General features: G+C 32.2%; 1 protein-coding gene across 2 annotated transcripts in view; it reads right to left on the bottom strand.

Annotated features, from left to right (window-relative positions):
- The window catches only part of RTTN (rotatin), a 79,275-nt gene that overhangs the window by 20,317 nt on the left and 45,900 nt on the right, over nt 1–13,058 (bottom strand). For both annotated transcript variants that reach the window (XM_027650980.1, XM_027650981.1), the window contains exons 33-39: nt 11,890–12,082; nt 9,969–10,051; nt 4,097–4,208; nt 3,333–3,531; nt 2,211–2,301; nt 1,049–1,202; nt 760–897 (exon numbers count right to left, since the gene is read on the bottom strand). In XM_027650980.1, the coding sequence (XP_027506781.1) occupies nt 760–897; nt 1,049–1,202; nt 2,211–2,301; nt 3,333–3,531; nt 4,097–4,208; nt 9,969–10,051; nt 11,890–12,082 (970 nt within the window). The remainder of the gene's footprint in view (nt 1–759; nt 898–1,048; nt 1,203–2,210; nt 2,302–3,332; nt 3,532–4,096; nt 4,209–9,968; nt 10,052–11,889; nt 12,083–13,058) is intronic.

Raw genomic sequence — 13,058 nt, forward strand, 5'->3', positions numbered from 1 at the left:
TTTATAAGGTTTGAATGAATTAACTGCTCTGCATTGATTTGACTATAAAACAAAAAAAGTAATTTCCATTTCACTCAAGTCACTCATTTGTTCAAGAATTTTCTGAACTCTCCTCACTTTATTCAACGGCTTACATTATAAACCCAACAGTATCTATCAGCTGCTTTATGTACAATTGGATTTGGATTCATTAAATCACTTAACATGCACTTGGTTAAAATCACAAGCTTGTCTGGACTGTGCTCATATTTCAGTATTAAAACATGTCACAGAATCTTGCCTGACTATGCAAGTAACCAATGTAAGAATAATTAAAAAACAAAGAAATAAATAAACCCCTGTATAATAATCTTGAATTCCTATGTCTCTTATCTCCCCTCAAAAGTTTGCTTTCATTTTATGCAAGATACTAAAAAAAAAAAAAATAGGGAAAAATAAAGTGTTAATGGATCATTTCACAAATACCACATTTGGTTTTACAAAAAAGTTTACAAAGGTTTACAAATAAAATCACTAACCCACACATGCAAAAAAAAATTCTGAATTTATCTAGCTGTTCAAAAGTTTGTCTCATGATACTAGAAAGAGTTATAAAAATTCAGTTAACGAAACAAGTCAGTCAAGCTCTGGACACATTTGGCTTTCATTCTGGATATCTCATTGGTCATTACTTAATAGCATCTAAACAGGAATGACTCTCTTTTCTATTGTTTGTTTTATTAGTTGTTAGGTTAAAATCTATCCAGGAATAGTCATTACCAATTACTGCTGTACAATGATTTGCAAGGGCTGCTGTCACAGATGGAAAAGATATCTGGCCACTTTTCCACAATAATGTAGCTAGAAGGTTGAAACAGTCTGCCCATGTTTCACGAAGTACAGATGTTAACTCAGTATCTGCAAAGACAACATAGAAAATCAACGCATTTACAAATGTGCACAAACCTGGAAAGCTAAGCCTGACAGCAAGTGTCAATTTACATGAAGGAGGTCCATAAATGAAGACCTGCCTCTATCTGGTTATACTGGAAACAAAGTACTTCATTACCTAACCCATCTTTGGGGCGTATGGTGAGAATCCTAAAGGTATTTTCCAAGAGAGTTTTCAACAGTTCATTCTGAATTACAAGCTGAGAGTCCACCAACAAACATGATTTTAGAAGCCTGGACACAGATGACAAGTATTGAAGTAGTATTATGACCTGTTAAATATTTATAGAAAGATATGAAATAAAGCCATATATTTACACCTTCCACATTATTTTAAATTTATTCACATTATGTCAATTGATTCATAATATTTTGAGCTAATATATGTCACTTTAAGATAAATAATAGGACATAAATTAAAAAAGTGTTCTCTTAATTTTTACTGTTGAAGATGAAACAGAATCCTTAGTTTGGAAACACACACATGGAATCAATTTTCTAGTGACAAAGGTTTCCTTTGAGAAAGTTATGACTCTCACTACGTGTATAGCAGCATATTCCTTGGAATCTCACAAAGAAAAACATAAAAATGGTCATTAATACTGAGACATACATGTATATTTCCTGAAAACAGAAGTTCAATTTGAAGTTTTGGGAAAAATTACTCCTGACATATTTATTTATTCTCGTAAGATTTCTGCAGAAAACACATTTCTTTAATTACAGGAGTAATTTTCTTCAAAGTATATCTGAAGGCAGAGCAGCAGAAGCTATAAAAGGGTGCTGTGCCATGAAACAGTATGTTCTATATGTTGTATATACAGAACTAAATGTGATAAAAAACTAGTTCTATCAGCAGTAGCCCTATATGGTTTGCATACATCAAAATTTCAAAAAATTTCTAAGTGTCTGCAGGATTGGAGACAAAGCAAAGCAGTCAGGTTTGTTGCAGTGTATGTGTCAGTAACTGTACCTGGCTTGTACTTCAATACCATACAAAGAAATTCTATTATATAATTTCTTTAATGGCTAAACTCAATTTATATTTTTAAAACATAATTAATTTTCAGTTTGATGGTTCTAACATAGTTCTAATACAGAAAATAATTATTCTGTTTTGAATAAAATGGTTTATTTTCACTTAAGCCTTGACAAAAGTGCAGAGATGCACGAGTGTAGCCTATAGCAGGATGTCTAGACTAAGTTAATGATATATATTATGTTAACATAATTAATTTCATAACTTGAAAAAATTAGAAAGTAACAAATGCTTCACTAACCTGAGCTTTTACATGTTCTCTATGACATGGATGACCCAATGGAGCTTTCAGTTCCATGATACATCTCTCAACCAGATTAGCATTTACAAGACTAAAATAAAATAAACTTGGTTAGAAATACAGATAACAGTTAAACATCCTCCTAACTAAACATTCCATAGAAGAGAACGATATAAATAAACAGTAAAAATAAAATAAGAAGCACTTATTGGTAAATCCCACCATTTTAAAAAACTCTAGTGCAATGGTAACTATAATAGCAGTTAAGTTGTTTCAAAATAGTTAGACTAATATAAATTCCAATAGCTGTTACTGTACTGGCAAAAATCAATTGTTTCTATTTGATTGTTTATTTTCTTTTCTCTAGAAGAATAAACACCTCTGATATAATATAAACTTCATTCAAACCAGAGATGCTGGGAGTTTGTTTGTTTGGGTTTGTTTAATTTTTTCCGTTATTTGCACTAGGAAGAGCAACTATAAAAGCTCTTGAAAACCTTTGCAAAAAAAATGAACTAATTTTTCATGCTTCACTTCAGGACTCCCAAACACCTTCTACAGATGAAAGAATTCTTTATGGTAGAAGTGGAAACATGAAATAGAATTTGAAGACTATTTTGAAGTAGTTTCTTCTTTTAAAAGAAGCAGAACACCAGGATTTATCATCCATACTTTCCAAAATCTGGCCAGTGTTATTTACTATCTTTTAATGTGAGACTTCTTGGTTCATCTTCAAAATATTTCATACAATGCAACTGAAATGATCTGCAATTCCAAATATCTGACTATATGATGTGTTGCTTTACTAAAAATTACCCGTCCAAAAAGGATGACTAATGGTCATCTAGACAAAAACCTAGAACATTATGAGAGGAACACAGTTGTCCTGTAGAAGACAGACACCACAAATTGAACCACCGATGTGGCTACCTATTCTGTGAAAAAAATAATCATGATTCTTTTCTTTCGTTGATTGTATTTTTTAAAAGAGGCATTTCTAAACACCTCAGAAGCAAGAAGTGATCAATATGTTTAACAGTTGAGGTAAGAAACACAAGTAGATCTCATTTGAATCTCTATTGCTACACCCTGTTTATAGCTTAACAGTTATTGATCTCATACCTGCTGAGGGCTGTTAGCGAATGTGCTTGCTGAAGAGCAATTCCAGTATCTTTTGGCATGACAACAAGCAGATTGTGAAGAAGGCTGCAAACAGCTGACAAAAGGGCAGGTGTGACTACACCACGCTTTTTAGACAGAGCAGTAGACATGGGAGAAGCATGTTGAGTTGGAGATTCTGTGATGGTTGTATCACTTTGACCTAGAGTGTGTTTAATTAAAAAAAAAAAAACAACAACCAAACAAAACCAAAAAAACCCCACAGATTATTAGATTACAGTAGTTATATAAAATAAATTTCTTCTTATTCTTCATAAAACATTCAAGTTTTATATGTTATTATGATTTTATGTGTTATATTTTTAATTATATTCATTTTTATCTTTCTACATACAAGGAGAATTACATATACATCTCTGTGTGTGTGTGTGTGTGTGTGCACACTTGTGTGTGCATGTATGTATATGACAGCTTTACCATGATTGATTGTTTTGAAAGGGTGACTAGATGCCAGGAATAAAACCTAAATCTTGAGTTACATTTCAACCAATACCAACAATTTTCACTTCTTTCTGTCAAATGTATTTCACCTTATTTCATTTTAGAGGAAGTTTTTAATGTTTGTCTTCTAAAACAACCACAGGAAGCACCCATGATTGTTCCAGCAATATGCAAGCTGTACAAATGTACAACATGGAAAATAATGAAATATGTGCAGGCTAGTACATTGTATTCATCATTATATACACAACTCAAGCTTGACTTACCTTGTGCCATAAGTCGATCAACTACAGCTTCAGGAATAAAACTGGCTGAACTTGTTGGAACTGTTGCCTGAAGCTCAGTAACACTCCCCAATGACGGTGATGCAGACAGAATCTATGAAAGCCATACAAATAAAACTAGTTGAGTCCAGCTTTTGTAGACTAGTCTTCTATTTATACTTTGCTTGGAACGAGTGAACAACCTACCATAACCCACAAACTCATAAAACAAAAACCGGTGTAAATATTACTGTTCAAAAGTAATTTGATTAAATTTCGTCCACTGTGTGTATGTGTGTATATAATAAACATCCAGTAATCGAAACTATTGAAAGATGTGCAATATGAACAGCCTGAAACATTTCAGTTAAAAACTGATCAATGCCCACGTCACTGGAAATTCCTCCTCTTCATCCTTCTTTTTCATCCATATAATTGACTTAACCTACATTTGGATAAAGATAGAAAGACATTACTGAAGCATTTAAAGTCAGATTTTTCATGGACTATTTGCTCTACTGAGAACATGAGCACTTGTCCATTTGTACCAGAACACACTCAGACAAAAATATCACAAGCGCATTTGTCATCAGTCAGAGTTGATGTGGCAGAGTCATTCTAACTGTGGGTACTTCTCTTAACCTTAATCCTGTGATCTTTATATTTACTGATTTCATAATGAAGACATGAGATATTCACATGACAGTAGGTAACTTTAAGGTCACACTACTACCATGCTCCTCCTACCAATTGTACGTCATCCACATTATGACTTTTGCATGCTTTCAAAAGTTCTTAACGCTCTTGCTACTGTGTTTAAAACCACAAGCTTTAGATCAGAAGATCTAGAGTCTCCAGCTAAATGATGTGCTTTTTTAACAGTAAGACCTGTGGCCTGTTTCAGAGCATGGGACAAGTATCTATCATGTCAAGTCACTTTTCACTTCTGGTTTTTATTTTCTAGACGGACAATTCACATAAGATAATTTTCTTCAAGCGTGTCACTTTACAGTGCAAAGAATACAGAATGTTGGAGAACCCAATGAAATCTCAACACAGTTACAGCTTGAAGAAGAATGTTATTAGATTTTTCCTCACAGTGAGCTTTCAAAGGAAGACTGAAATATTTCAGAAGTTTGCTTTTTTTCTTCTAAGTTTTGCAAGAATAACAATATTTTTTTACCTAAGAAATGTAAAAAGTGACTTAACTGACAAAAAGGGTGGAGAGAAGGAAAACACAGATTACTCCTTTCCTACTTTTAACCCGCGTGTTTTAACTCCCTTCTCTCCCCCATTTTCCTCTGGTCTCCCACTATTATTCATCCTACAGTCTTGAATCTTTCTCCTCAAGTCTGCTCAGTTGTTCCCTAAAAAAAGCCAGGAGGTTATTGTAACACAGAAAACAATTTACAGTAAAATTTGGGAGGTGTGTCCAAAACCCAGGATTCACACAGAGCTTGTGCCACATAAATACTAGGACAATGTTTGGCTAAATAATTTTCTTGTTAGTAAAATGCTAACTGTACTGAGCAATTGAAATTCAAATTCTATTTTGATTATACAAATAAAAACCATGTTTGCCTATTGAAATAAGGTATTTAAAGTTTTATGCTTCCTAATTTAAATAATTATTAAAATTCATTTTTTATATTAAACCAAATGAGCTTGACACATGGTAAATTCGGCATTTATTCAGCACTATACTTCAATTCCAAGCATTCTCATAGGTGAGAAAAACCATAACTCTTTTCCTTAAATAGTAATATCCCAAAACATAGCTTTTAACAGTCCATATGGTCCTTTTAAAAGAAGTAAAGCCCTAAAAGGAATTATAACTATACTGAGAGTCATCTTACAGATATTATTATGAATTATACAAGCTTTCACACATTAGTAAATAGTACCAGCTACATTGCACAACAATTCTTTATCTTCTACAACTGTTTAAACACTTCGGGTAAGGAAATAAAAACAAGTTCTTAGTTTTGTTAAAAAAATAAATAAAAAAGAAATCAGTAAAAGCTTTATCTGGTTAGAAAAATATCAGCTTCCTGCACTGATGGAACATTTATTGGTAATTGCTTCACTGTGGGAAATAGGTTAAAACCATAAATTTTCTGCTATCTTAACAGAAAACACACAGCAGCACAATTAAGTTGTTTCCACACGCTTCTGTCTTCCAGGAAAAAAAAAAGTTATTACCACTTTTATAAATCACCTTTGATAAGGATGAACTGGGAGTCTGGGACATAGTATCTAGTAAAGGATATTTACTACAGCCACCATATTGTTTCTGGGAGCAATGAGGCATTGTGTTGCTTAACAGTGAGACTCTGGAAGAGGGTTTAATAGAAGAAAAGGTTCATGTGTGTGGAGAGGGAGATGACGACTGCAGATTAGAACTAATTCAAAAGAATACAAAAATTATCAGAGTGGAAACACAGGAGAAATGCGAGGGTTTTGCCATTTATCTACTAGATAGGAATAAAAAGTCTTTTCTTAACCTCTAGTACAAAAATCCCTCTGGCATTGCTTTAATAGGCTTGCAGTGATTAATTCTATTCAGTTCCCTTTCAAAGGTTTAAATCACTTAACTGGTAACCATGGTTCCAGAAAATAAAGCACACATTTTTATAAAATAGCAACAAGATTTCATAGAAAAGAACGGCCATGACTTAAAGCTATCTGGGAAATGTCTGTAGATCTTTAACCCACACCATTTTTAGTTCAAGTTTTTAAATAACTGCTCATTTTGCTAAGCTGTCCCAGGCACAGAACAGCCCTAGAGTATTTATGCAGTATGAAGCAAATTGGTATCTCCATGCAGATTGGTGATTTCTTATCACATATACTAAACACAAAACAAATGCTGGTTAAAATAAGAGTAAGGATTTGCCTTCTGTAATGATAACCTGAGTTAATGTTTAAATTATTAATTCTACAAAAGACCAACATTTTTAATCTTCTCAGAACTGGACTTTTTGCATTATCCACATTCCAGTTCACAGAAAATAAAGACAAATTTGACAAAAATCTGTAATCCACTGGGATCTTAGAGACACAAAATACAGTCCATATGAGTTAGCAGAGTACAGGCAAATCTGTTACTGTCATTTTACGTGATGTTGAATCATTGATTTCATCCCACACGGCAACTCTTTATAAAATGAGTAAAATTTTATCTATGGTATCTATAAGATCTCTGACTCCCTTTCTAATTTTCTCTATTTTTCTTTTTGCGAATTTGAGGGAAAATTAGGAAATGGAGTAAAAAAGATGAAGCCAAAAAATAATTTAGATGCACTTAATTTTCACTTAAGGTCACATGACCCTATGTGAAATCAGCTCTTGATATTAGACAGCTCAAATATACTGATTATATGAAATCTGAAAGCAGAGAGAACTAATAGTGTGTTAGGAATAAGAATGGATATGAACATACTGAGAACAATTTTTTTTTTCTCTGATATTAAAATATCAGAGAAGAGTTTCTGATAGAAACAATTCAACCTGGTTTGATTGTTGGTTCTCGGCTATTTGTGGCTGTTGTCATAAAAGCTGTACCATGCATCAAAAAAACATGTTTTCCCTTCCATAAGACCTGCAGATTCTTTTCATCTGTGATGGGGAAAGCACGCCATCTTGTGGGCTTGGAATAACAACATCCTCCCGGTGCCAGCAACACGTAAATTTTAACAACAAACTTCGACAAACTTTTGGTTGACTTCACAAATGTATTTCTTTTACTCATACATCAAAATTGAAAGCTTTGTGTCACACTTTAAGCCAAAAATTTGAAGTTATATAGGAATAAATTACAAATGTCTGATTTCAGGACAAGTTTGAGTTTTCAAAAGTATTTCCTAACTTTGTTAGACACACACAACTTAACTGCCCTCTGAAATACAGTTTGCAATTAGCCTCAGTTAAAGTTACATTCCTCCATTTTTTTCTCCTAATAAATACTGGTACTGGAACATCACACCTCTGCATTTTGCCATCCAGCTTGCAAACTTACAATCTGTCATGTCATCACTGGTACTTTTTAACGGGAAGAAACTTAGTTAATAGATATAAAAAAAAAAGAGTTTGCAGCTGCTAAAAAGGTCCATGAAGGACAAATGCAAATCAAATTAACTGTCAGAAATGACAGTCAAAAGTCTTTGTGTGATATATTCATATGTATCAGAGAAAGAAGGAAAACAAAACAAAACACAAACTTTAAAAACTCTCATGGTTAGCTTTAAGATTATAACCTTAGCAAGTGTGAAGTCTACCTTATGTGGAAGACTGATACAAATGAGTGTATCTTAGTATTACACTGTGCTTTCCACTTTTAATAATTAGCTGTCCAGCTGTTGAATGGAATTGCTGAACTAAGCCTTTATGTTAAACTATGATGCTACTTTACACATATAAATATATTAATTTGATCTAGTAGATTAAAAATTATTCATTCCCTTTTCATTTTTCTAAACTACTGAAACTGAAGAAATTTAATGTAACAAACTCTCCAATTCTTCATAAAACTCAAGCACAATTTTAAGTACATCAGACACCCAGCCCTGATAAGAATTGCTGAAATTTAACTTTTCCTTCAAGTAACATGAACAAAACAAGACGAAATTTGTTCAACTTGCACTCCTATAAGCAAGTGGCACTGAATTATTTCAGTAAAAGAAATCCAAAAATAACTGCTTTTCAAAAATCTGAGATTCTTATGTAAATATTTTAATCAGCAATCATGATAGCACATACTTCCTGATTTACATGCACTTTTACTTATTTTAATCTTCAAATTTGAATATTTATGTTTAAATAAACGGGTTGGGAGGGGTGCGTTTTAGATTAATGAAAATCACATTTATTAATAAAAAATAATAAAAATTTTTGCTTAAAACTAGAGTATAATTTTTCCTCATTTATTAAAAACATGCCAGATAACAGTATCAGTACTAGACTGCAATACATTTATAATAGAGAAGGAAAACATTAAGAAAATTATACTTGTGAAATGTTTTGAAACAAAACTTCAATACTAGCTTTTCTGTTTTTATTTTTATCATGTTCCACAGCAAAAGTGGGCATAGCTATTTTAGCCAATAAGATAAGATCTTCCAATTTATCAGCCATTGTTATATTAGCATGGGCATCTGTTTAACAGAAAAGAGTGATGATATTCTGGTTTCCACAACAGATTGGATGCTTATTCATAAATGAAACATTTTTGAATATAAAACTAAAAAAATGGATTTTTTTAGGCACGTGTTTACAAAAGCCTTTTATTGCACTAGTCAGAACCAAATTTTTCAAGCAACCACCTGCTTTATGTTTCTCACGTCTATTTTGGGTCTTGCAAACACTTGTGTCACTTTTATATTCTACGAAAGTATTTTCAGAATCCAGAGTTTATTATGACACAGAATACCCAATGTACTTATGTGGTTTTGATTGATCCAGTTCTGTTGCTGTGTCATTTAAAAACAAGTTCACACTGAAAGGACGGTGTGGATAAAAGCAGCAGAAATGACAACTAGAGATAGAGATGTCTGTACTTTATCAATAAAACCAATTACAAAGTAATGTCTATAGAATATGTCTTGCTGTGAGAAGCTACAGAATTTAGCACTGCATTTAGCTAGTCAAGGTAAGCTATCTTATTTATTTTTTGCAGAGGTTAATAACCATAAAAGGTTTTTCCAGCATATTAAAGTTACTTTAGAGTAAATTTCAATTAGCTTCTGCTAATTTCTGATTGATTTCAGGTTTTGTGTTTGGCTAGAGTTTTTTTAAGATTTATAAGAGTGCTAATTTTCTTAAAAGCATTTCACTAACAACTTTATATTTAAAATAAATAGATTACTCTGCAAGTTACCATAGTTTCAGATGTTGAGCGAGAATGTGAAGATTTGCTTTGAGTGGATGGAGCCTTCCAAAGATTAAGAGAATCATCAAAATCTGTAAGAAAAAAAAATAAGAATCAAAACTACTGTAAGATCAGCAGAGAGTATAACAAGCTTTTCAAAGAATTGTTCCAATGAAAAAGCTGCCAACTGCAGCTATCCTTCTGAAGATCTCAGAACATAAGTTATCATACATTGTACCTGTGAATTCTTATCCATTAAATTCCTTGAATAAACAGAAATTAAACAAAATATTTTCAGTGCAATATAAAATAGTTTGGAAAAAGCTACACTTAGCTCAAACTGCAGTTGCATAGTCTTTAGTTATTTGAAATAGTTCAGATTTAGTTTTATTTAAAATGCAATAGTACAAAAGCATTGAAGATACTGGGATCTCATAGCACAAACATAATAAACAGATATCCTTATCTTCCAAAAACTTCAAATTCTCATTTTAAGGAAAGTAGTTTACAGAGAACCCACATTCATAAATATAATGAAGGCACAAATATTTTGTAAATTTGTTTCAGAACAAAAAGCGACAACAATTTTATAGCACAAGTATGTCAATAATAAGGTTTGAAGCTTTCATATATTTAGAAAAGAAAATAACAAAGAATAAAGCACTAGATTACGCAGATTGTGAGCGCAAATGCCACAAAAGTAGAAGTCCTATATGTATCTTTACTAATTACTAAACTGAACTAACGATTTTATTTTTACATAAAATTGTAGAGGAGTTTTTTATATTCCTGAAAAATATGAGAAAAATACATATGGAAAAACACAAAAACCCTGAGTTTAGGTACTGTTTTTCCTTTTTTAAAGAAACAAAAAATTTGTTTCTTATTCTTGAAATACTGTAGATTATTTCAAAGACCCTGGAAAAGAAATTTTCTGGCTTTGCTTTTCAATGACCTGAAAAAATGTATCTCAATTGCTCACTGAAAAGTTCTACAATCGTAGAGTTTGAGTTGCTCTTAGATATAATATCATATCACCTAAGAGAACTAGCAAAAGGCACAAATGAGAGGACCGTGGGAGCAGTGAAACGTGTTGGATTGAAAAAAACTACAGAAGCAGACTTAAAAAGAGCTGTTTAAATCTCCAGCCTTAAAAGATGGCAACACAGAAACTAAGGCTCACAAAAAAGTAAACAAAAGAAAGAACTTATTCATTTAATTGTCCATCCCTTGAAAGTTTTTACTAATTGATCTCTGAAAAATTCCCTAGCTTTAGAAATTTAAGATTATAATACATATTTGAACAAGAATGTGTGTTCCCACAATGCACCACAGTGAGCCTTAGAAATATTGTTCAGAAAATTAGTCAATATAAAAGTTAGATCTGAGATACTCCAAGGGTATGCAGTTTAAAAATAAATAAATCCAAACTGAGTATTAAATTTGATCAGTGTATGAATTAAATTACACCTCAATGTTTTAGAAAGCAGACAAATTCAACACATTAGAGTCCATTCCTATTCATATAGCTTAGAAGTTGAACACAAGAAACAGGAATCTTAAAAATAGTCCATGTATTTCTTTTTCTTCAATTTTCATTGTACCGAATGTCATAAAGTGACAATTGTTGAAAGTATTCTACCCCCAGTATTTTGCAAGAAAATGTTCTGCAGAACCAATTACGTCTTTTCCATTTACAACTTTTTGAAGGTGTAAGTAACAGCTCAAAACTGTTTCTGAGATATGTTAAACTAGTGACTTACCTACTTAAATCTTCAGAGCAATAATTTGACTTCAGAACATATTTAAGTGCATGGTTTATATATTTTCAGTTCTATTTTTATTAAGAATTATTGGAGGTAAGTTACTCAAAACTAGAAGTTATTTAAGTAGGTTTAAAATACTACAAGATTACATTAAGATCGCTTACCAGTTACACCACCTTTTTCTATGTTGAGGTTGTCTTCCTTGTAAGAATTCAAATCAAACATATAACATCCTAGGTAACAGTGTTTCGCCATCTGATTCACATGTTCATAGAACTGGCAGTGATACAAAAGGGCCTTCAGTGCAGGTATTCCTGTCTGAGAGAGGCCAGATTCTTCATCATGTACACAAGGACCCTGAAGACACGAAATTCACACACATCATTTCATTAAAGAAATGTTGTACGTAAAATAAACCGTCAAAATCTCCCAACCTAATTAAGGTTAATACTATGCATGTGTGTGTATACTGTTTTACAGGCTATAACTAATAGATTCCAAAAACAAAATGCAAATTTTAAGGCTGAGCTAAATCATAATATTTAAAAAAAAACAAACTGTCATGATTTAGCAAAATGGAAGTAGCTATTTAGCTCCTGAGAAGTGTGCTAACAACTAAGTGCAAATCCATGAAAAGCTATAAATGAATGGTTTTAAGACAGTATAAGTATTAGTAGAGTACAATTTTAAATTCTCATTTAATTCTACTTAGAGATATCAAGTAATGAAAAAGTTTTCTTTAGAAAAAAGAGCATGCTTTTACTAAGACAAGACTAAAAATCTTGAGAAAGTTCTCTTGCTCAACTACACTGACATACCACATCTAGCTACGCCAATGTTCTATTTTAAGATTTATTTAGAAAACAAGACATAAAGAAAAGAAATTCTCCTTGAAGCATGGTTTTCAGTCATTTCTTTTTAAATACTGACTTCCTAGAGCACTGGATTTACACCTGAATATAATGACTTCATAGTCTTATTTCAAACAAAGTTTGATTTGACTGCCTTTGTTACAGTGTTTCTTCAGTGCTTTCTATGATAACAGAAGAAAACAAGAAGCTTTATTAAGCTACACATAATCTGGTTTAGACTGACCATAAAAATTAGAAGGGCAAAGAAGGTAAAAGAACTCAGATTGAGAAAAATTCAAATCAATTATATTCTGCAAGGCAGTTTTAGAAGGCATCTTGCAGAAGTTCAAAGAGAAACTAGTTAAAATTATGGAAAGAAAAATTGTCAGTGCTAATTAGAAACTTTCTTTGGTAGTCAGGAGAGAGCAGAGTCAGATCAACTCAAAATAAGTAATCTGAAAACACTATTTATGTCCAAGAAG

Source organism: Corapipo altera, unplaced genomic scaffold (assembly GCF_003945725.1).
Source record: "Corapipo altera isolate COAL_440 unplaced genomic scaffold, ASM394572v1 24, whole genome shotgun sequence".
In the NCBI taxonomy this organism is placed as follows: domain Eukaryota; kingdom Metazoa; phylum Chordata; class Aves; order Passeriformes; family Pipridae; genus Corapipo; species Corapipo altera.